This window comes from Sciurus vulgaris (genome assembly GCF_902686455.1).
Source record: "Sciurus vulgaris genome assembly, chromosome: 16".
NCBI classification, from domain to species: domain Eukaryota; kingdom Metazoa; phylum Chordata; class Mammalia; order Rodentia; family Sciuridae; genus Sciurus; species Sciurus vulgaris.
The window spans coordinates 17,722,507-17,743,714 of NC_136477.1; the positions used below are offsets into that span (position 1 = coordinate 17,722,507).

Here is a 21,208-nt window from a genome sequence, read left to right on the forward strand (position 1 = left end):
GCATCGACAGTCTCAGGCCACCAAGAGAGTGTCCCATGTCCTCAGCTGCAGCTCCACAGCTCCCATGAGGCCCTCCCCATCCCCCTCTCCACATCTACGCAACACTCACGGCCCAGGGCCTGCCGGGCAGCATCTTGGACCTAGACGTACTTACCACTCTCCAGGGGACAGAATCCCCCCTCCATCCCCACAAGACCCTACATGGCAGCTGGATGGCCCACACCTGTCATCCCAGTGGCTTGGGAGGCCGAGGCAGGAGGATCGTGAGTTCAAAGCCAGCCTCAGCAACTTGGAGAGGCCCTGAGCAGCTCAGCGAGACCCTGTCTCTAAATAAAATATAAGGGCTGCGGTGTGGCTTCATGGTAGCCCTGCCCTCAATCCCTGGTGCAAAAACAAAAAAAGAAAAGAAAATCAAAAACCCCTACATGCCTGGGCAGCTTGGAGCAAATGAACCAAAACCCCCTGCCCAGGCTACCGCTGTCCTCTTGGGACAAGAGGGCCTCTGAGTCCCCACACTTCCCAAGCATCTCCCTGTCACATGCCCAGCTGGACATGTTCCATAATGACTCCATCCCAGATGATGCCTCCTGTTGCTGGGTGGACACTGGAAAAAGGCCCTCGTCCCACCGCCCCAGGCTGACTGAGCTGGGGTAGGAGGTGGTCGATGACAGCCTACGATCTTTCTATATTCAAGTCGCCATGCAGCTTGCTGTGCATCCTTGACAAAGTTACCTTCTCTCTCTGAGCAATGGCTTTCTCATTCCCAGGTGGAGTCTGTAGTCACTATCCCTGGCCATGACTAGATGCCTCTGAGGGTTCAAAGATACAGTGAGTTTATCACTTGACTGCCTGGGTCAGCCACCAAGCATACAAGTGGTAAGTGATGAGGTTATTTGACTTCCAATAGGGAAAGTACCTAGGAATCACAGGAAAAACCAAAGCAATTATATTTATTATTTCTTCAATCTTGCCCAGCATATGTTGGGGCAAAGTAATGTCCCAAAGATGAAGTACTGAATCTTGGGAAGAGCTTAAGAAGTAAATAGCCAGGCACAGTGGGGTGTGCCTGTAATTCCGACTTGGGAGACTGAGGCAGGAGGATCACAAGTTGGAGGCCAAACTGCATAACTTAACAAGACACTGTCTCAAAATAGAAACGGGGTGAGGTGTAGCTCTGTTAGAGCACCCCTGGGTTCGATCCCCAGTACCACACACCAAAAAGGAAATGGGGCGGGGCTGAGGATCAGTGGTGGAGCCTGTGCTTGGCATGGGCGAGGCCTTGGGTTCCATCCCAGCCCCACAAAAATAAAAAGGAGGAAATAGACTTTCTTAGTGGCTGATCCTCCTAGGGTCAGGACAGGGATCATTCAGTCTCTGGGACTTGGGGGAATCTCCGGCTCCTGAGTTTCCTGCTGCTTCATGTAGGCACAGGGAGGCCGAGACCTCCACAGAAATGAGGGGACAGGGCTGAGGTCCCCCGACACTGAGCTTTGTCTCCCAGCAGGACCTGGTGTCTCTTTCTGTGGAACTGGGTTGTCTTGCCAGGGTTGGAACTACTGGGACGTCTGAACCTCTCAGTTATCCAAAACCCCTCCAGCCTCCATCCAGGCCTATGGAGGCTGCCCTTTGCCAGCACCGCTGGGGCTGCTGGATGGTTGTCCCGGATGGCCTCGCCCAGGCTCATAGGACCCAGCTGTACCACCCCCAGGCCCACCGCGGATAACATCCTTCCCTGCCTCTGAGACCTCTCTGGTGGCTTTATCCCCTAAACCTCTCTTCTCCCCAGTTTACAGAAGGGGAAACCGAGGCTCCCTTTCCTAAAAGATCAGTCGTGTCCTGGGGGCAAAGCTGAGTCCAGCCCAACGCCAGGCTGTGGAGAGTAAAGGGCTTCCCTCCTCCAGCAGGGCCAGGACTTCCCCCATCCCAAGCCTTGGCTGGGGAAAGAAGGAACCCAGCCTTCCTTTCCCCCACCCCAAGTAGGGGTGGAGGCCCCCCTGGGTCCTCGGTTCTGCTTTCTGGCTGAGCCACCGCCAAGCTTGGTGGTGGTGGTGGGTTTGGAGCCCCAAGCCCTGAGGGAGAAAGGGAGAGGGGCCAGTCCCAATGGTTGGCCAGGAGCGGGGATGGAGACCAGGCTGCGCAGCCCCTGCTGACTCCAGGCTATGACCTGGAGTGGGTCCCAGAGGCCGTGGAGGGGCTTTGATTATCCTGGGGATCCCCAGAGTGTCCATGGATGGTGGTGACCGCCCACGTTGCTCGGCCTCTCTGTGGGTCACTGAAGCCCCCGGACTCACGGGGACTCACAGGGCTCTGGTCCCCCGCTTCGCACGGCTGGGCGCGGCTGGCCGCCAAGAGGGAGCTCGGAGGTGGCCCGACCGCCTCGTGATCTGGGGCGCTGCACCTGGCGGGGTTGGCGGCGTGGGCAGGTTGGAAAGCAGGCGCAGGGAAAGAAGGAAAGAGCCGCGCAACACTTGGCCTGGGCCCCAGGGGCGTGGGCACCCGGAGAGTGGCCCGGCCTGGAGGCGGGGCCACCGCCGGGTTAAAGCCGCCTCCTTCCCCGGGGCAGCCACTCGAGCCGTCGCGCCTTTGCCCCTGCCGGTATGGCCCTGTCGCCACTCCCGCCGCTGCTACCGCCGCTGCTGCTGCTGCTGCTGGAGGTCCCCGCTGTGGCGCGGGCGTCCTCACTGGAAACGTCCTTCCAGAGGGCGGCCGCCTGCAAGGTAGGGACGGCAACGCGGCAGGCGGGCCAGAGGGCACCGCGCCCTAGCGGCTCCTCCCCTCGCCCGAGCCTTTGCTCGGGAAGCTCCGGACCCCCGAGGGGACGCTGTCGGGGTCGTGGCTGCTCCCCCGCCCCATTCATTCCCCTGGCACCGGGTCACACTCTTACCGAACCCTTTCGCTTCCCCTTCGCCCATCTGAGACCCGCAGCAGTCACTTGCCCGCCCCTCCCGAGAGTTCGCTCAACACCTACTGTATACCTGTGGGCTGGGAACCGGGCCGCCCGTGAGGCAAGGGGAGGACCAGCTGAGCCAGCGGCGGCTGGCAGCCTGCGAACGGTCTGGTCAGCTCTGCGCGCCTTCCTGCCGGGGAAGGAGGCCTAGCGTGTCTGTGATAGGGAGCAAGCAGATGCCCCCGAGGCTGAGCAACTTGCACATGGTCCCCCAGACATGACCCGCCTGCCACCCTTCTGCTGAAGCCGGAAGTCAGCACATATTAGGCGCGCCTCTGTTAGTGGGGCATGGGTGAGGTTCACGTGGGTCCCCGGAGAGGAAGAACAACTAAGGAGTCTGCGTGGGTGCACATCCTTGCTCAGCTCAGGGCCAAGGCTCTGGGGGTGAAGCGATGAGAAATGAGCATGCATTAGGCTCCTATGGCATGCACCTTCAGAAAAGTGGTGCTGAGGCTGGGTGCTGTGGCACACGCCTGGAATCCCAGCAACTCAGAAGGCTGAGGCAGGAGGATTGCAAGTTTGAGGATGCCTCGGAAACTTAGCAAGGCCCTAAGCAACTTAGGGAGACCCTGTTTCAAAATTTAAAAAGGACTGGAATGTGGCTCAGCGGTAGAGTGCCTGCCTAGCATGTGTGAAGCCCTGGGTTCGATTCTCAGCACCACATAAAAACAAAATAAAGGTAAAGAGTAAAACCGGCTGGGATGTCGCTCAGTGGTTAGCGCTCCTGGATTGCATCCCCAATACAGTGACCAGAAATACATGTGACTTGGCCCTTTACAGTACCCAGCCTTTGTGAGAGGGGTTTTACCTCACTTGGAGGAAAGCAAGGGCTGTGCATACATTAAATGCCTACTGTTTGTAAGACTGTCCTGTTTTGTAGACAGACTGAGATTAGAGACCACGGAAGGACACTATAACACTTCTGCTGCTGGAGGTGCAGCGCAGTGGTAGAGCACTTTGCCTAGCTCGTGTGGGACCCTGGGTTCCATCTCCAGCACTGCAAAGAAAAAAGAAAAAAAATGCCTCGGAGACAGGGTTCCGCCAGCAAGGTCTGGTCCAAGTTCAAGGTGCACCTGTTGCTCGCCCTTTCCCTCCTGCAAGCACGTGGCGGAGCTCAAATTCACGGGGAGCTAGCTACCCAGAGGGCTGGGTCTGCTCACCACCTCCCTCTTGGCAGGTCCAGGACCTGTGCCTGCGGCAGCCCCTCAGGAAGTCCTCGGAGCCGCCCGTGAACGTAAGCCTCTACTACGAGTCCCTGTGCGGTGGCTGCAGATACTTCTTGGTCAGAGATCTCTTCCCAACGTGGCTGATGGTCATGGAGATCCTCAACGTCACCCTGGTGCCCTACGGAAACGCTCAGGTGTGCAGGCACCGGGGATGCCCGGGGAGGGGTCACCAGCGAGCCCCCTGCGCTCACTGGCTCTCTGCTTGCAGGAGCGGAACGTCAGCGGCACGTGGGAGTTCACGTGCCAACACGGGGAGCAGGAGTGCAGGCTGAACAAGGTGGAGGTGAGCGGGACCCGCCAGGGGCGGCAGCAGAGGCATCTTCCTCCGCTGCATCCATAGTAGGCACGGTGGTTGTTCCCAGAAGCCCTGGCGTCTGGCCCCCTCGTGACCTTGCGCCCCCTCTCTGGCCCAGGCCTGCCTGCTGGACAAGCTGGAGCCCGACGTCGCCTTCATCACCATCGTCTGTCTGGAGGAGCTGGACGAAATGGAAAAAAATCTGAAGCCGGTGAGCTGCACCCGTGGCTTGCGGTGGGGAGGAGGAGAGGAACCGGGGCCCTGGCCTTTCCTGGACCCGGCAACCCAGGGTCAAGTCCCAGCCCCACTGTCCTGTAGCCCCAGGAAAACAGCCTCTCCTCTCAAAGCTCCCCTCTCTGAATCAGGGGGACACAGGTCTCTTGGGGGTGCAAGTGTATCAGGGAAGACCTCCTGGAGGAAGCATCTCTGAGCTGGACAGGGATGATGGGCTATGGGGACCATAGCTAGGACAGGCCCCACCTATTTCCCTGGGGGATTGTAAAATCTAATCCCCAAAGGGTGATTCACCACCCGATCATTTATTCATTCATCAAACATCCAGGACACCCGAGAGGCCTCACCCCAGACACTCCCCACCTTGCAGGATTAGAGTGGGGCTGGGGAGTGAGGAGGAGGAGGGAGCTCTCAGGAGAATGGGGGAGGAGGAGGAAGGGAAGGGTGTTCCTGCCAGTGGGAACAGCACGTTCCGAGGCTCTGAGTACAGGAGAGACGGTGAGGAAGTGGAGGCTGCAGATCTGGTCTCAGCAGGGTGAGCCAAGGGGTGGGAGGCAGGAGCAGCCAGAACGCCCACCCCAGGGTCCTCCGCTCAGGCACATGCTGAGCACCTACTGTTTACGGGCACTGTTGCATTGCTGTGGAACCAACTGTCCCCACTTGCCAGTGAGGAAACAAGCCTGGTGAGGGGCTGGGGAGAGGGGACCGTTAGGTCAGGGAGATAAGAGGGAGGAAGCTGAGCAACGTGCTGGCCCGTGCCTGCCCCCAGTGCCTGGAGCTCTATGCCCCAGAAGTGTCCCCAGAGAGCATCCTGGACTGTGCCTTAGGGGAGCGGGGCACCCAGCTCATGCACGCCAATGCTCAGCGGACCGACGCGCTGCAGCCGCCCCACCAGTACGTGCCCTGGGTCGTCGTCAACGAGGTAAGACTGCACCTGCAGCTGGACCCCGGGAGGGGCTGGGTGACCCAGGTGCCCTCTGGGCCAGGCCGGCTGGGGAGCTTCGGCAGCCCCTTTGGGGCCCAGCCGGGATGCCAGCACGATGGGGCTGGTAGGACAGTGGGGTTTCTGGTTCTGCTTTGTGCAGAAGCCGCTGAAGGACCCCAGCCAGCTGCTGAGCCTCGTCTGCCATTTGTACCAGGTGAGCTGGGTGGTAGGCCCGGGCTGCACGGTGGCTTGGGGTCTCCTGCCGGATCCCAACATGGACTCCCACTCCAGGGTGAGAAGCCAGATGTCTGCTCATCCGTGGCTGCTGCCCCCAGGGAGGTCTGCTACAAGTGACAGTTAGGTCCAGGAGGGAGCAGCCAGGAAGAGCCAGAGCCAGCTGCCACACTTTCCCAGATCCTCAGCCCTCAGCAGAGGACCCACCACCTGCATAACTTCTACACATTCCGCAAAGCCCAGACCCCAAGTTCCAGCCCATGACCCAGAACTTTGCCTCACTGAGAAAGGTGCGAAATTGAAATTCACTTAATAAATAATAAATTCTGGTTGTGGTGACTTATTTTATGGCTTTTTAAATTTATTTGATTTCATTTTTTGCAGGGCTGGGAATGGAACTCAGGGCTCTGCAGGGGCTAGGCAGACGCTCTCCCACTGAGCCACACCCCAGCCCCTTGGATAGTTGTCAAATATGGAAAAGTTAAGCCAGGCAGTGTGGCGCATGCCTGTGATCCCGGCAGCTCAGGAGGCTGAGGCAGGAGGATCGCAAGTTCAAAGCCAGCCTCAGCCACGTGGCAAGATCCTGACTCTAAGTAAAAAATAAAAAGGGCTGGGATGTGGCTCCGTGGTTGAGTGCCCCTGGGTTCAGTGCCTGGTACCAAAATATCAGCAGCAGCAGCATTTCAGGGTTTGGGGTCGTGGCTCAGGGGTGGACGCTCTTGCCAAGCCTGTGTGAGGCCCCGGGTTCCATCTCAGCACAGCAAAATACTACTATAACTACTACCGCTGGTGCTACTACTAACAATAATGCAGGCTCTGATTTTCACCATGCGGACTTCGGAATGAAGCGATGTGATGACTAAGTGCATCCTAGAGGGATCCTGGCCAAGTTAACGTTTCAGTGATTCACTGAGGTTCTAGCTGCTAATGGACTGTTACTGCCTGACATTGCTCGGAGCACCATCAGCAGTAGGGTGCGAAAGACATGTCACAGACACGAGGGCGTTGACCAAGCTCCCCCCTGATGAGCTCAAATCAAGCCATTAGACACTTTGAGGACATCTGTAAAGTCCCAAATAGGAGCCAGGCACAGCGATGGGCAACTGGATTCCCAGCCGCTCTGGGGGCTGAGGCTGAGGAGGATCCCTGGAGCCCAGGTGTTCATGGCGAGACCCTGTTTCAAAAGAAAAAAAGTGTTGTGAGGTCTGAGATCTGTAAAAGGAGAGAAAACAAAAACTGAAGCAAGCGGAAGAGAGGGACTCTGAACAGACGCGCTTTGGTTACGCGGAGGGCTCTCGTTTTAGGGCGGGAGGCACCGCCAGCAGAGCTGCACACTGTGACAGCCATCAGGCTGGGCCCAGGGGCTCCCCCTGCAAGGCAGGCGCTCCACCGCGGAGCCACCCCCACTCCCATCATGCACTTCACCAGGATTATTTCTCTGGAAACACAAGAATTGCTGGGCGACTTGGCTCAGGCCTGTCATCTCAGCAGCTCGGGAGCTGAGGCAGGAGTTCAAGGCCAGCCTCAGCCATTTAGAGAGGCAACTCGGCAAAACTCTGTCTCTAAATAAAATATTTTAAAAAGGGAAGGGGGTGTGGCTCGGTGGTTAAACGCCCTTGGTTCAATCCCTGGTACAAAAAAAAAAAAAAAAGGCAGAGGTTAATGATTAGAACAGGTTATTTTGTTTTCTCTTCGCAGTGCTGGGGATGGAAGCCAGCGTCCCACATACTAGGCAGGGAGGCACTTGAGCACTGCACTCCATCCTTAGCTGTAAACTCAAATTTTTAAATCTACAGGGCAGTAAGCAGAGATTTTCACACGGTCTTAAACGGTCTTTAGATGGCGTAGAGAAGACGGGGGACAGCAGTGCAATCCGGGGCGGAGAAAGAAATCCAATAGGCCACATGGTTTGCGGTTCAAATGTCTTCAGTGATGACATCTGGTGTTCACGGAATTTTTTTTTTTTCACTACTGGGGATTAACTCCAGGGACACTCTACCACAGAGCGACAGCCAACCCCTCCTGTTTCTCTCTTCTTCCTCCACCTTCCCCTCCGCCACCACAGCTGCTGCTGCTTCTCCTCCTCTTCCTTTTTCTTCTCCTATTTTCAGAAAGGGTCTTGTTAAGTGCTGAGGCTGGCCTCTAACTTGCAATCCTCCTGCCTCAGTCTCCCTGGTCGCTGGGATTACAGGTTTGTGTCACCATGCCCAGCTGAACTTTTTCTTTGTTCTTTTCTTTTCTTTAGCTGTAGATGGACACAATACCTTTATTTATCGACTTTTATGCGGTGCTCAGGATCGAACCCAGGGTCTCACCTGTGCTAGGCAACTGCTCTACTACCGAGCTCCCACCCCAACCCCAGAGGAAATTTTTTAGATAAAATGTTGAATATCTTGTGTAATTAATTAAGTATAAGATGCTATAAGGTTCTTATAATGGTTCAACTTAGTATAGATCACCTTACAATTTTTGACTTCTCAGGGCAGTGACCGAGACCGCCGGGGGACCGCTCTGGTTGTCTTCCAGTACACTGTGTCGGTGGTTCCCTCCTGATCACGGGACTGGCTGGCGGCTGCTGCTCGCTGCTGCTGCCCGGCATTCAGAGAGGACTGGACCGCATACCACCTGCTCCAGGAGAGAGCCAAGTTCAAAGTCCAGTGAACGCTGAGTGGCCCACAAGAGCACATTCATACACGGTCTGCTGTGATGCTTTTTGTGACACTTACGTGAAGTGGTTGCACTCGGGCTGGCAGAACCTGGGAAGGGGCGGTCCTAGGTGTCAGTGATCCAAGCCAGGAGGGTGGCAGGGAAAGTGGAACGTCACTAAGGAGATAAACAAAGGAGGACCCTAAAGACCAGGTGCAGAGATACCTACCTGGAGCCCCGCTACTCTGGGAGCGATAAGGGACAGACAGACATGAGCGGTGGGAATGTGAGTTAAGGGAACAAGTCTATAAAATGAGCCTGCGGTGCTGACCTGACATGCTTTCACTTAAAAAGCAATTTACCTGCGGTCCTGCTTGACTTAAATCGGCAGAATATGTCATATTCCTCAGCAAACTATCTTATCTACAGGAGAAATGCAGACCTGGAAATGCCGATAAGAACCCAGTTACCCCGAGCCAGGGGCTTTTCACGTACACAGAACAGATCCCAGAATTCAGGCAGAGAAGGATAATTCCACCTAGCCATAACATCTGTAAGAATAGGCTCCAGTTAGAACCTGGGCCAAAGTGACCTAGAGTCCTCATGGCAGTGGTAACTTGAAAGTTTAAGGTCATCCTGCTGCCAGTCAAAAGTCAAGGGGCAGCTGGGCATGGCGGCGTACCCCTGTAATCCCAGTGACTGAGACAGGAGGCTAAGGCAGGAGGATTGCAAATTCAAGGCCAGCCTCAACAATTTAGCAAAACCCTGTCTCAAAATTAAAAAAATAAAAATGACTGGGGATATAGCTCAGGAGTAAAAGCCTTTCCATTTTCAGTACTGGGTTCAATCCAGGATGCCTCAGTGTCACAGAAGACCTCTGTCCTGTAACAGAAGGATCCCTTGAGTCCTGGAGTTTGAGGGTAGCCTGGGCAACATGATGAGACCCCATCTCCAAAAGAAAAGGAAAAAAGTTAAAGTGGATTGACGGTGTTTGATTTTTCCTCCTTGTCATTTAAGGAATGAAGGAAACAAGCTGAGTCCTAGCAACTTTGCATCAAAAGTTCAAGTTCAAGACCAGCCTGGCAAACTTAGCAAGACGCTGTCTCAAAAACACAAAAAGAGTTGGGGATACAGCTCAGTGGTAGAGTGCTACTGAATTCAACTCCCAGGATCAAGAAAAAAGAAATGTAAGAACCATTTTACTTCGAGAGCCACACAAAACCAGAGAGCAACAGGATTTGGTCCGTGGGCTGTAGTCTGCAACATGGCACAGGTTTCCACTGAAATTCACTTTTTTGGGGAGATTTGGGGGGGGGGGGGGCGGTTACCAGGGATTGAACTCAGGGGCACTGGACCACTCAGTCACACCCCCAGCCCTATTTTGCATTTTATTTAAAGACAGGGTCTCACTGAGTTGCTTAGCGCCTTGTTGTTGCTGAGGCTGGCTCTCAACTTGCTGTCCTCCTGCCTCAGCCTCCCTAGTGGCTGGGATTACAGGCGTCCACCGTTTCACCCTGCTGAAATTCACATTTTTCCCTACAGAAACATAGGAAGTAAAACGAGGATATCCGTTTCTACAACAGCACGACGTTGCTGTGATGTGATTAAGTGCGCGTAACATGCCCAGAACAGTGTCCAACGTTTATTATTCTTGTTGCTCTTAGGGAACTGAGGTCTGAGGCCTGGGTAAGGTCAGGACCAAGGTCAACATCTGGACCAGGTCCAATTGTACTGCCCACGCAGAGCTGTGGCTCCTTTCCCCACCCACTTCCAGAAGACTTTGCAGGACTGAACTTCGGTCTCCTGTGGCGATCAAGCCCACCAACTCCAGGAGCATCTGGAAATCTGGAAAGCCCCAAAACGCAAAGACTGTAGTACCTGCCTGAGATTGGTCATCTCAACGCGGGAGGCGGGGCAACAGACAGCGAGATGCCGGACAGCGATTGGCCAGTAGTGGCATCCGGGGTGTGGTTACTGTTATCCATAGGCCGGCCCAGAAAGGGGCGGGGAAACATGGTGTGACGTCACTCTTCGGCCCGGAGGACAGAAGGGCAACACTTATTTGCGATTGGTCCGCGAGTTCGGGAGGCGGTACACGGCTGCTTTCGGAGACCGACCCCGGGAGAGCTTGACTGCTTTTTATTGGTCAATACTGCTCGGGGCGGGCAAGTGCAGCTCCGCGATGATCAGTGATTGGTCGGGGGCGACTCGGGGCGGGCGTGAGGACTGGTGAGAGAGTGTGGATTGGTCGCCAGCCGCTTGGGGCATTCATGGAGCGGCGGAGACTCGCGGTTGGCTGGCGCAGCTCCGGGCGGGGCAGAGCGGCGCGCCTGTTTCTGCGCCCAGGGTGGCGATGGCGCCGGGTGGCTGGCAGAGGCTGCGTGGTCTCTGGGCAGCCGGGCAGCCTCTGTTCCAGGGCCGTGCGCTTCTGGTCACCAACACTCTGGGCAGTGGCGCACTCATGGCAGCCGGTGATGGCGCACGCCAGTCCTGGGAGATCCGCGCCCGGCCTGGACAGAGGTTCGACCCGCGGCGCTCAGGTGAGGAGGCCGGCGCTGCTGGCCCTTCAGCCTCGGGGACCTGTGTCCCTTCCCAAGATTCGGAGATCCTCGTATCCGGCCAGGGGTCGGTCTCCCCTGATCGTAGCCGCCGCCTCCGTCAGGACCCGACCTCGGCGTGCTCCCGAGAAGCCGATATTTCCTCCCTGAGTCTCTGTCCCCGAACACCCCCGGGTCTCCGTCACCCCCCACCCCCAGGATCTCTGTCCGCTTCCATCACCTCCCAACCCTGGAATCAGCCATTCACCGTGGAGCCTGGAACGGCGTCTGTCGGGCGGTTTTCTGGCTGAGGCTTGGGGAGGGCACCGGGCTTATCACATCTTAGCCAGGGAGATGTGGGGTTTGCTGGCCTGATCTGGCACCCTGTTTCTTATGCCACCTCAGCCAGCATGTTTATGGTGGGCTGCAGCATGGGCCCCTTCCTGCACTACTGGTACCTGTGGCTGGACCGCTTACTCCCCGCATCCGGCCTCCGAGGCCTCCCAAACATCCTCAAGAAGGTCCTCGTGGATCAGCTGGTAGCCTCTCCTATGCTGGGCGTCTGGTACTTCGTGGGTAAGGAGCCCATGAGCTTGGGTTTTGCGCCTCATACATTGGGATGGGTGGAGACAGCTTTGTATTAAGGAGGATGCCAAGGTGCGATTCTGATGTGCTTCTGTGTGGTGACCCTGGACTGGGAAACAGATCGCATAGGTGACAGAATAGATAGGGAGCCAGTGGGGTTTGGTGTGAGTGGTGGTGAGTGTAGGGGAAATGAGGACTTTGTCTGGGGGCTGTTCTGGCTGACACCGAGCTGGCAGACAGGAGGGTCAGCCTATGCAAAGGCCCTGAGGCCTGGAGGAAGAAGAGTGGGGACTGGGATGAATGGGGTACAGTCACCCCAACCCTAGACTCTGTGGAGAGTCTTGGCAGAGCTGCTCATTCCCCACCCTCCAGGCTCAGTTTCCTTGGCTGTAAAGAAGAACTAATAAAAACAGATTCCACCTCAGGGTGTCTCCTTCTTTGGGGAATGTGCTTATATCAATTCATAAGTGACTTATTCTGTATTCCCTCCACCAGCCACCCTGCTGTACCACCCATCTCACCAGACTGCCCCATACCCTCTGTCTAGGAAGCCCTGTCGCTTAGAAGTCCAACCCCGCCCCACCATCATGGGTCCAGTTCATCTCCATGGTACTGTGTGGCCTCTGACACTCATTTGTTGGTTTCCTTACCAGGCCTTGGCTGCCTGGAGGGCCAGACGCTGGACGAGAGCTGCCAAGAGCTGCGGGACAAGTTCTGGGAATTCTACAAGGTGGGCATCCTCCAACCCCGCCCCTTATGCTACCCTGGTCCACCGTCTCAGCGCTGCTCCGCCCCTTCGAGGCGCTGTCCCCGCCCCTTATTCTACCCTGCTCCACCCTCTCAGCGCTGACCCCGCCCCTTACCACCCTCCACCCCTCCCCATAGGCTGACTGGTGCGTGTGGCCCGCAGCGCAGCTGGTGAACTTCCTCTTCGTGCCTCCCCAGTTTCGGGTCACCTACATCAATGGTCTGACGCTAGGCTGGGACACATACCTGTCCTACCTGAAGTACCGGGTGAGTGTGGTGGGTAGACCAGGCACCCAGGGGACTCCCCTGGTGCCATCTCTGTGAGCCCCAAATGGGAGTACAGCCACCAGTAGAGCATGAGGGCTTCCTCTGAGGGCCCCTGAGGCTGCACCCCGTGGGCACATGGGCGCGTGGGGCGCTCCTCAGTAATGGAGAAGATGCAGCTCTGCCATCTGATGGCCCGTGCCCGGTACTGGTGTGACCTCCACCAGGTCCTGGCTGCGCGTTGAGCAGGGCTGAGCCCAAGCCTGAGGACAGGAAGTGTGGGCTCAGGGGCAGGGGATGTAGCTCTGAGAGCACTTGCCTCACTTGTGAGAGGCCCTGGGTTCAATCCCAGCACCCCCAAAAAAGAACCATGGGCGCAGGAGGAACATGGAGGGACGAACAGGATGTGACCAGACGCTCTCGCGCTGACAGATCCCAGGCCCTCTCACGCCCCCAGGCTGTGTGGCCCTGGGCACCCGAACTGACTGAGCTGCCCAACAGCCAGGACTAGATGCAAGACAAGGCAACATCAACGAGGTGCTGACCGCCCCTCAAGCCGGAAGGGGAGCAAACTCCCTAGCAGCCAGCGTCCTGGGGCCACCGCCCAGGCCCACCCGACTCAGAGGCTCCCAGCTGAGCCGCCCCTTTGACGCTCACGCCTGGCCTATTTCCCCGTCTGGACAACCACGAGATGGACAGTCGTCTCCCAACCCTTTCACTGGAAGCCTAATAAGACCTGTGACCGAGATGTCCCACCCACAGCACGGGACCTCAGCCAGGCAGCCGGTCTCAAGCACCAAACCCTGACCACTGCCAAGGCCTGGCTGGGGGCCACACAGCCACACTGGGGCTTTCCCAGGCGCTGGGACCAAGGCAAGGACATGGCCGTCCCCTTAGAACAGGGTCTGACCTGGAGTTAACTCCCAAAAGCTTTAGGCAGGACGAGGGAGCCTCCCGGTCTCCTCTTTCCCTCGTCAAGAACCATGGAAGTGCCATTAAATTCTCTCTGTAATTGAAAATCTTGTGACTGTCCAAAGAGCAGGGGAGGGCAGGACGGCCGCAGAGGGACACAGCGCGGTCCATTCGCTTTATTGGATTGTGTGTAGTGTGTCATTACATCTCCTAGGGGACTGAGGGGCACGTTTGACACTTGTGACATCAGACAGGTCTGGAGGAGTGGTCCCAGGGTGGTGAATACACTCCCAGCACCCCACCCACCCAAAAGATAAGACGCTGGGGCAGAGGAGCCCACCAGAGGCGCCTGGAGCCCACCCCTGTGGTCCCGCGGAGCCACCCCTATCACCACATCAGCCTGCTCTGGGGTGTCATCTGGTCCCCTCTTCACAACCAACAACTGCTGATGAGGGTGACTTTAAAAAAAAAGGTAGGGTCTCCAAAGGAGGGTGAGCAGTGACCACGACACGCCACAGCGGAGCAGGGGCAGGGTTCTATGTACAGGGCGGGGAGGGCGGGGGGCCCGGGCCCCTGGGGGGCATCTTCAATAAATAAATAAATAACTACATAATAAATAAGGGTGATGGGCTGTCAGGGACGGGGTCCCGCGGCCCTGGGGGGCGGGGCGGGGCGGGGCGGGGGCGGGGCCGGGGGCGGGGCTGCCCTCAGCAGGCGCAGTCCTGGTGCGGAGGCGCCTGCTGGTCGGTGAGCTGCGGGCCCTGCTTGGCGCCGGTCACGGCGGGGTCGGCCGTGTCCAGTGACTCAGACATCTTCTCGCAGATGACGTCCACCAGGCGCTCAAAAGTTTGCTTGACGTTGATGTTGTCCTTAGCACTTGCCTCAAAGAACTCGAACCCTGTAGTCAGGGGAGGGAAGGGTAAGGACCCTTCCTCCCACCTTGCTCCCAGAACCCAAAGGCCCATTAAAGGCACTGACAAGTCCCTCAAGGAAGCCACACTGGACTGGGACAGTCCTGCATTTCCCATCCTTTCTTCATCCGGAAACCGTCTCCAGGGCCCTAGTAAGATGCCTCCAAACTCCACTACCCAGCCCATCACCGTGCACTGGCCCTGGAAATCTGACATTCAGATCCAACTGTGCCCACCCCTCCTCAAATACCCTCCATGGCTCCCTATTGTTCTGAGAAGTTCTGGCCTCTCAGCACGTGGTGAGGCCCTGCACCACTGGCTGCACTTTCTGCAGTCAAAGCTCATGTTCCAGCCACGTGGAGCCACGGCCTAAACACAGGATGGTTCTCATCTCTGGCCTTGCCGCACTGTCTGCCTGAGACCCTTCAGGCACCAGAAGCACTGTGGCTGCTCCAGGAAGCCCTCTGCACCCCCCATGGCCTCCTCTGGCCCAGGTCTCAAGTGGAAGCCTTTCAGGGGCCCTTAGCCCAGCATGAAGCCAAACAGCCCGCAAACTCCTACACATCCATCAGGACCCCCTCAGGTAGCTCAGTCTGCAGAAAGCGCGAATCTGCAAATCTCATCATGCCTCTGCTGCGAGCCTTTGGGCATGTGTCCTTCCCTTGTAGGGCCTCAGTGTCCCTTTTCTAGCCTCATGGGTCCCCCACCTGCTAGGCACTCACCGAGATGGTCAGCCAGCTGCCGGCCACGTTCCGATGACACCACCCGCTCGTCCTCCATGTCACACTTGTTCCCCACCAGCAGCACCTGGGCATTGTCCCACGAGTAAGTCTTGATTTGGGTTGACCTGCACGGGGCAGCAACAGGGTTGGGTTAGGGGCTGGGGGACCCTGTCGCCATCCCCAAGTTCTGGTTCTCCCTTGCTCTGGGGAGAAGACCTTGAGCCTGGCCCACCAGCCCCCCACCCCGGGTCCCCTCCAGCCACCGCTGCCCATATTCCTCCGACATGGCCGGCTTGGTCCTTGCTCACTGCCTCTGTCTGCCGGGTGCCCACTATCCTCTCTCTGACGACCAGCCTCCTCCTCCAGGGAGCCCTCGAGGCCATCTGTCCTGCTGAGAACTCACACGCTCTTTCCTCCCTGTGGGTCTTTGCTCCCGAAGCTGCCTAGCTTCAAACTTCCGCTCTCTTGGGCTGGGCTGGGGCTCAGGGCAGAGCGCCTGCCTAGCACGTGTGAGGCACTGGGTTCAATCTTCAGCACCGCATATAAATAAAGGTCCATTGCCAACTAAAAAAATATTTTTTAAAAATTCTGCATTCAAGCAACCCCTCCCAACTCCCTCACAGCCCCCAAAATTACTTCCTCTGCGAGAAATTCAGAAATTCTCTGAAAGTTTACCATTATGTCTAAGCAGAACATTTATTTGTTTACTTATTTTGCAGTACTGGAAATTTAACCCAGAGGCATTCTACCATACAGCCCTTCTTAATTTTGGAATTTTTTTTTTTTTTTGGTACTAGAGATTGAACCCAGGGGCGCTTACCCACTGAGCCACATCCCAGCCCTTTTATATTTTATTTAGAGACAGGGTCTCACTGAGTTGCTTAAGGCCTTGCTAAGTTGCTGAGGCTGGCTCACTTGTGATCCTCCTGCCTCAGCCTCCCAAACCACTAGGATTACAGGTGTGCCACCGTGCCTGGCCCCTTTTTAGTTTTTATTTTAAGACAGGTTCTCACTAAGTTGCCAAGGTTGGCCTCTAACTTGCAATTTTTGTGCCTCAGCCTCCAGAGTCACTGCAATTTACAGGCATGCATCACTGTGTCTGGCAGTTTTATTTTTGAGATGGGGTCTGGCTATATGGCCCAGGTTGGTCTCAACTTCTTGGGCTCAAGTAATCCTCCTGCCTCAGACTTCCAGCAGCTGAAACTATAGGCACCTGCCACTGTCCCTGGCCAGGGAGAACATTTAAATGGTTCCAACCTCAGGTCTGGGAATGTGGTCAGTGGTAGTGCCTATACTTCACATTGACAAGGCCCTGTATTTGACCCCCACCACCTCCCAAAAAAAAATAAGAAAAAAGAAAAAGCAATGTTGCCAGGCGCAGTGGCGCACACCTGTCATCCTGGGAGCTCAGGAGGCTGAGGCAGGAGGATCGCGAGGTTGAAGCCAGCCTCACAACTTAGCGAGGCCCTAAGCAACTCAGTGAGACCCGTCTCTAAATAAAATATAAAAAGGGCTGCGGATGGGGCTCAGTGGTTAAGCGCCCCTGGGCTCAATCCCTGGTACCCCCCCAAAAACGAAAAAGAAACACAACCTTTAACCTATGTCAACTGCTTTTCGTTAGTGTTCCCGTCCCCTTCAGATCCCAGACTTTCCCTTGATTTTCCTAGAAGGGTTTCCATCTGAAGTGTCCCCTTCCGTTTGGTTTTGCACCAGGCCTGGGTCAGAGGTCTGAGATGAGTGGGGCAGGCTCACCAGTCCTGCACGGCATTGAAGGACTCCCCGTTGGTGATGTCGTACATGAGGATGAAGCCCATGGCACCCCGATAGTAGGCGGTGGTGATGGTCCGGTACCGCTCTTGCCCGGCTGTGTCCTGGGGAGGAGGAGACGGCAGTCACAGACCCACACATGAGCTCCTCGCAGAGAAAACTTGCTCTGAGATTATCCAGTCTGGTCCCTTCACAGCCCAAGAGGGACAGGCTCTTGCCCAGGCCTCAATGGTTCAGCCGGGTGGGTCACTGTATCCCAAGCTCTTAGTCCTCTCACTCATCCTACTGCAGAATCCTTCCCTACTTATTCCACAAACACGTACTGGGCACAAAGCACACACCGTGAGCGACACCCTATCACAGTGCACAGCTGATGACCAAACGGACAGAAACCCCTTCCCTGTGGAATGCACGACACCTTGCAGGAAAAAGATGAGAACCAGCCAGGTGTGGTGGTGCCTGCCTAACCAGCGATTCAGGAGGCTGAGGCAGGAGGATCACAAGTTCAAGGCCAGCCTCGGCAACTGAGCAAGACCCTAACTCAAAATAAAAAGGGCTGGGGGTGGAGCTCAGTGGTACAGCACTTGCCTAGCACATATGAAACCCTGGGTTCTATCCCCAGCACTGTGAAAATAAAATTAAATAACCACATAAACAGAGCCTGGTGGAGGGTAACAAGGACTGAGGAGATAAATAAAGCCCGCCCAGGATGGGGAGTGTGGAGTGGGGGGCAGTTTAAAAACCTGAGGAGGGGAGGGAGGGAGGAGCAGCCCACACTGACCACGCAAAGCCCAGAGTTGGGGCTGTACCTAGCATGTTTGAGAAACAGTGAGCAGGCCATAGGGAGAGACCAGGCAGGGTCTCCTGGGCTGGGTGAGGGGTGCAGTGGAAGCCATGGAGGGTGGGCAGAAAAAGGGCAGTTGTAACTTAACTGGCTCCCTCTGGCCTCTATAAGCTTGAGGGAGGAAGCCAGGAAGCCCTAGGCAGCTAGAGCATCTGTCCCAGGAAATGAGGATAGGGGCCAAGATCTGGCTGAAACCTCATAAGGAATTCCAGAAAAAAACGGAAGATGGGGAAATAGGCACCAAACAGACTGAACGGGGGTGCTCTATGATCCTCTACACCCAAGTACACAGTAGGCATCTGATAAATGCCCAGGGTGTGAATGAATGAATGAATGACTCTAACCAGGAAAATAGACAACCAAGCTGGGGTTGCTTTGCCAGCAGGGGGAGAAGCCCTACAGCCCAACCCACCCAAATTTGCAGCTTGATCCTCTTGTCGTTGCGGTAGATGGTCTTGACCTTGAAGTCAATGCCCACAGTGCTGACGAAGGCGGGCGTAAAGGAGTCATCCGCGTAGCGGAAGAGGAAGGACGTCTTGCCCACGCTGCTGTTGCCAATGATGAGGATCTTGAACATGTAGTCGAAGTTCTGATCCGAGGACTCCTTCTGCCCATAGCGGGAGTCTGTGGCGGATGCCATCTGGGGGTGCGGGTTGTAGGACAGCATGAGGGGCTCTCTCCATTCCCAACTGCCCAAGCCCAGGCACAGGATAGAGAGAGTTGCAGAGGAGTACTGATGTTGGGAGACCCCTCTTAAACCATCAGGAGCCCCAGTATTAATGAGGGTTGCCCCACCAGAAGCCCAGCCGTGACCTTGAAAGGCCCAAGGTTTCAAAGGAGGAGCTCAAGGGGAGCGCATGGGGTCATCCCTGCAGCCCCTCCATCAGGCTTGTGCCCCAGGTCAGAACTGTAACCCTAAACCGTATGGCTCTACTCTGAGGGGTGACTGTGGCCGGCCCCGCCCCCCATCAATCTTTCATGGTCCTCAGAACCGGGCTGCACGGACGCACGTGCACACGAGTGTATGGTCCCGCGGGGACGCGCATGGTGCATCTGCAGCTCCCCTTCCCCGGAACGCCTAGGTCGGGAGAGCTCAGGCCAGGGGAGCTGCATCACGTGACAGTGGCAGGGCGCGCACAAACTCAGGTGTACAACAGTCCCACACACATCTGTACACGCTTATACATAGAGTGTGCAAACACAGGTACGCAGGGCAGAGTCACAGGCACCTGTCTGCATACCAGTTCACACACAGAAATGGCAAACCCACCTGGGCGCACGGCTCCCTGCAGGCGTGTGCACATTACTCACATGGACACAGATCTCTGTGCACGTATGCACAGAGCAGAGCACACATATGCATAGTCCATGAATTTCCCTTCACATGTGTGCGTTACGCGGATCACACGGAGTCACGTGAACATACCCAGGTACACACGCAGCTGTACACAGACCCGCTGGCACAGGCGGGCGCGCACACTCGTGTGCACACCACGCGCACGCGCACGCAAGAGCCTCCCGCGCGCACAGCTCCCGCAAGGCACTCACCACCCCTCCCCCTCCGCCGCAGCGCCTGGGGGTTGGGGGTACTGGTGAGGATCGGGCAAGTGGGGGGCCTCTGGACCTACCCCTTCCCTCGCCCACCACCGCCGCTTCTATCCCCCCATTCAACCCTGGCCAACCTCATCCCCCTCCGCCAACCCATCAGTCAAATGAAGGTTATGCAGGTGCTCAGAGCAGGAGCACACCAGGACGCCCGGGAGCTCACCTTGCCTTGCACCAATGTGGCAGCGACCCGAGTGGCGGCGACTTCTTTGGCGGTGCGGTGACGGGGACCCCCAGTGAGCTGATGTGGGGATGTGGGGCTGCGCGGCAGCAGCAGCAGCAGCGGCGGAGGCGGCGGCGGCAGCGGCGGCGGCGGCGGTGGCAGCAGCTCAGGCCCCTGCAGTCCTTGGTGACGTCCTGCAAAGAGTGGGGCGGGGCCGCACATGCAGATACCGTCGTGACGCCATCGGGGCGGAGCCGCGCATGGAGATGAGGCCCACTGAAGCTTGCAGAACCAGAAGGGGCAGGGCCCCTGCTCAGATTGACGCGTGAATGGGGCGGGGTTAGATGTGTACCAGCAGTAGGGGCGGGGGCGGCTCCAGCTCCCGCTCCGCCTCTCGTCCTGTTCAGGAAAGGCGGGGCTGATTGGAGCCCTCTCACTGGTTTAGGTGCTTGAGCGACGGACCATGTAGCCAATCAGTGACCGTTGACTCCCTTCTCCTGTCCAATGGAGGCTCTAAGGTTTTTGAAGGGCCGAGAAGCTGAGGCCTTGACTTAGCCCGGGTCCTAGGGGGGCGGTTCTTTTCTCCTCTAGCGCCCACCCAGGTCCGGGTCTCCTACAGCCCCCGCCTCGTCCGAAGTGCTGGAACTTCCTGTTACTTGTCCCCTAACTCCCATTTTCAGAAAAAAGGAACTGGGGTCCGAAAGATGCTCCATGCCCCCCCCCCCCACCAATTTTTAGGATTCAAATTAAATAAAAAAGGAAAAGAGGAAGGAGGGCTCAAGAGAGACCCCAGTCCCATTCCCGATGTGCGAGACCTCTGAAGGGGACCCGACGGACAGAGGCCACCGCTGCCCTGTTTATGAGTTTAAAAAGAAGGAAAGAAGAACTAGGGATCGAAAGAGCCACCCCTCTGCACCGTCCCCCAGGAAGGACGGACTGAGGGACGCGCCAGACTCTTCCCTTCCCGGGGCCCCATTATCGAGAGAAAAATTCGAAGACAAAAATAGGGACAGAGAAGTGTCCTGTCCCCTAAACCTCCAAAACCCGCGGTAAAAACCCAGGAGACAGGAAGGTGCGAGAGGGTCCCCCTACCAACCCTTCAATGAGCCGGTGCAGAGACCCTGGGGACTGGGCGACCCCTGGCTCCCCGGGAAGCAAGCCCCACACCCAGGGGAGGACGGGAGGCCGACGCGCTGCAGACCTTAAGGGGGAAAAGTCAGGATTTCGGGGAGGGGAGCCCCAGCCCCCACCGTGGGTCTCCTGTCACCCACCCACTCCGGTCTTCAAACATGGGGACTTGTGGCCCCCAGAGAGTCCTGGTCCCCTGGATCCCCCACCCCCCGGAGGTGGAGTGGATGGCGGTGGGGGCGGGGAGGACTCATCCTGTTTATAAAAAGCTCGCCAGCTGCGGAGGCGCCGGGAGACCAGAATAACTTCGCGCCCCGAGGCCGGGGGCCCCTCCGCCCCCAAACCCAGCCGCCCCAGCGCCCGGGAAGGACCGGGACGCCCCTCCCCCTCCGCTGGCATTTGGGAAATTTATTTTTTCCAAGGGTAACGCGTTTGTCGCCCTCTCCCCCTTGGACTACGAAACTATCACAAACCCACTGCAGAGACTTGGGAAAATTCAGAAAAACAAAAACTAAA

At 56.9% G+C, this 21,208-nt stretch overlaps 4 protein-coding genes and 1 long non-coding RNA gene across 11 annotated transcripts in view; 2 read left to right on the forward strand and 3 right to left on the reverse strand.

Moving 5' to 3' along the window:
* PDE4C (phosphodiesterase 4C) overlaps positions 1–21,208 on the reverse strand; it is a 187,969-nt gene that overhangs the window by 142,564 nt on the left and 24,197 nt on the right. The window lies entirely within an intron of this gene.
* Positions 2,545–6,190, forward strand: IFI30 (IFI30 lysosomal thiol reductase). Its single transcript, XM_079116541.1, has 7 exons — positions 2,545–2,717; positions 4,125–4,307; positions 4,382–4,456; positions 4,587–4,679; positions 5,472–5,624; positions 5,788–5,841; positions 5,919–6,190. The coding sequence occupies exons 1-7, from the start codon at positions 2,598–2,600 to the stop codon at positions 5,979–5,981; spliced, it is 741 nt and encodes a 246-aa protein (XP_078972667.1). The 5' UTR covers positions 2,545–2,597; the 3' UTR covers positions 5,982–6,190.
* LOC306647316 lies at positions 8,344–10,703 on the reverse strand. Its single transcript, XR_013760083.1, has 3 exons — positions 10,386–10,703; positions 8,588–8,684; positions 8,344–8,486 (listed from the first exon to the last, which is right to left on the reverse strand). It is a non-coding gene; the product is annotated as an uncharacterized lncRNA (long non-coding RNA).
* On the forward strand, positions 10,812–13,659 carry MPV17L2 (MPV17 mitochondrial inner membrane protein like 2). The gene is made up of 5 exons (XM_079116542.1): positions 10,812–11,047; positions 11,450–11,620; positions 12,283–12,359; positions 12,515–12,643; positions 13,073–13,659. Exons 1-5 carry the CDS (start codon positions 10,861–10,863, stop codon positions 13,127–13,129), a joined length of 621 nt encoding a protein of 206 aa, XP_078972668.1. The 5' UTR covers positions 10,812–10,860; the 3' UTR covers positions 13,130–13,659.
* Positions 13,931–19,775, reverse strand: RAB3A (RAB3A, member RAS oncogene family). The gene is made up of 5 exons (XM_079116540.1): positions 19,565–19,775; positions 18,209–18,436; positions 16,938–17,056; positions 15,186–15,310; positions 13,931–14,450 (listed from the first exon to the last, which is right to left on the reverse strand). The coding sequence occupies exons 2-5, from the start codon at positions 18,434–18,436 to the stop codon at positions 14,260–14,262; spliced, it is 663 nt and encodes a 220-aa protein (XP_078972666.1). The 5' UTR covers positions 19,565–19,775; the 3' UTR covers positions 13,931–14,259.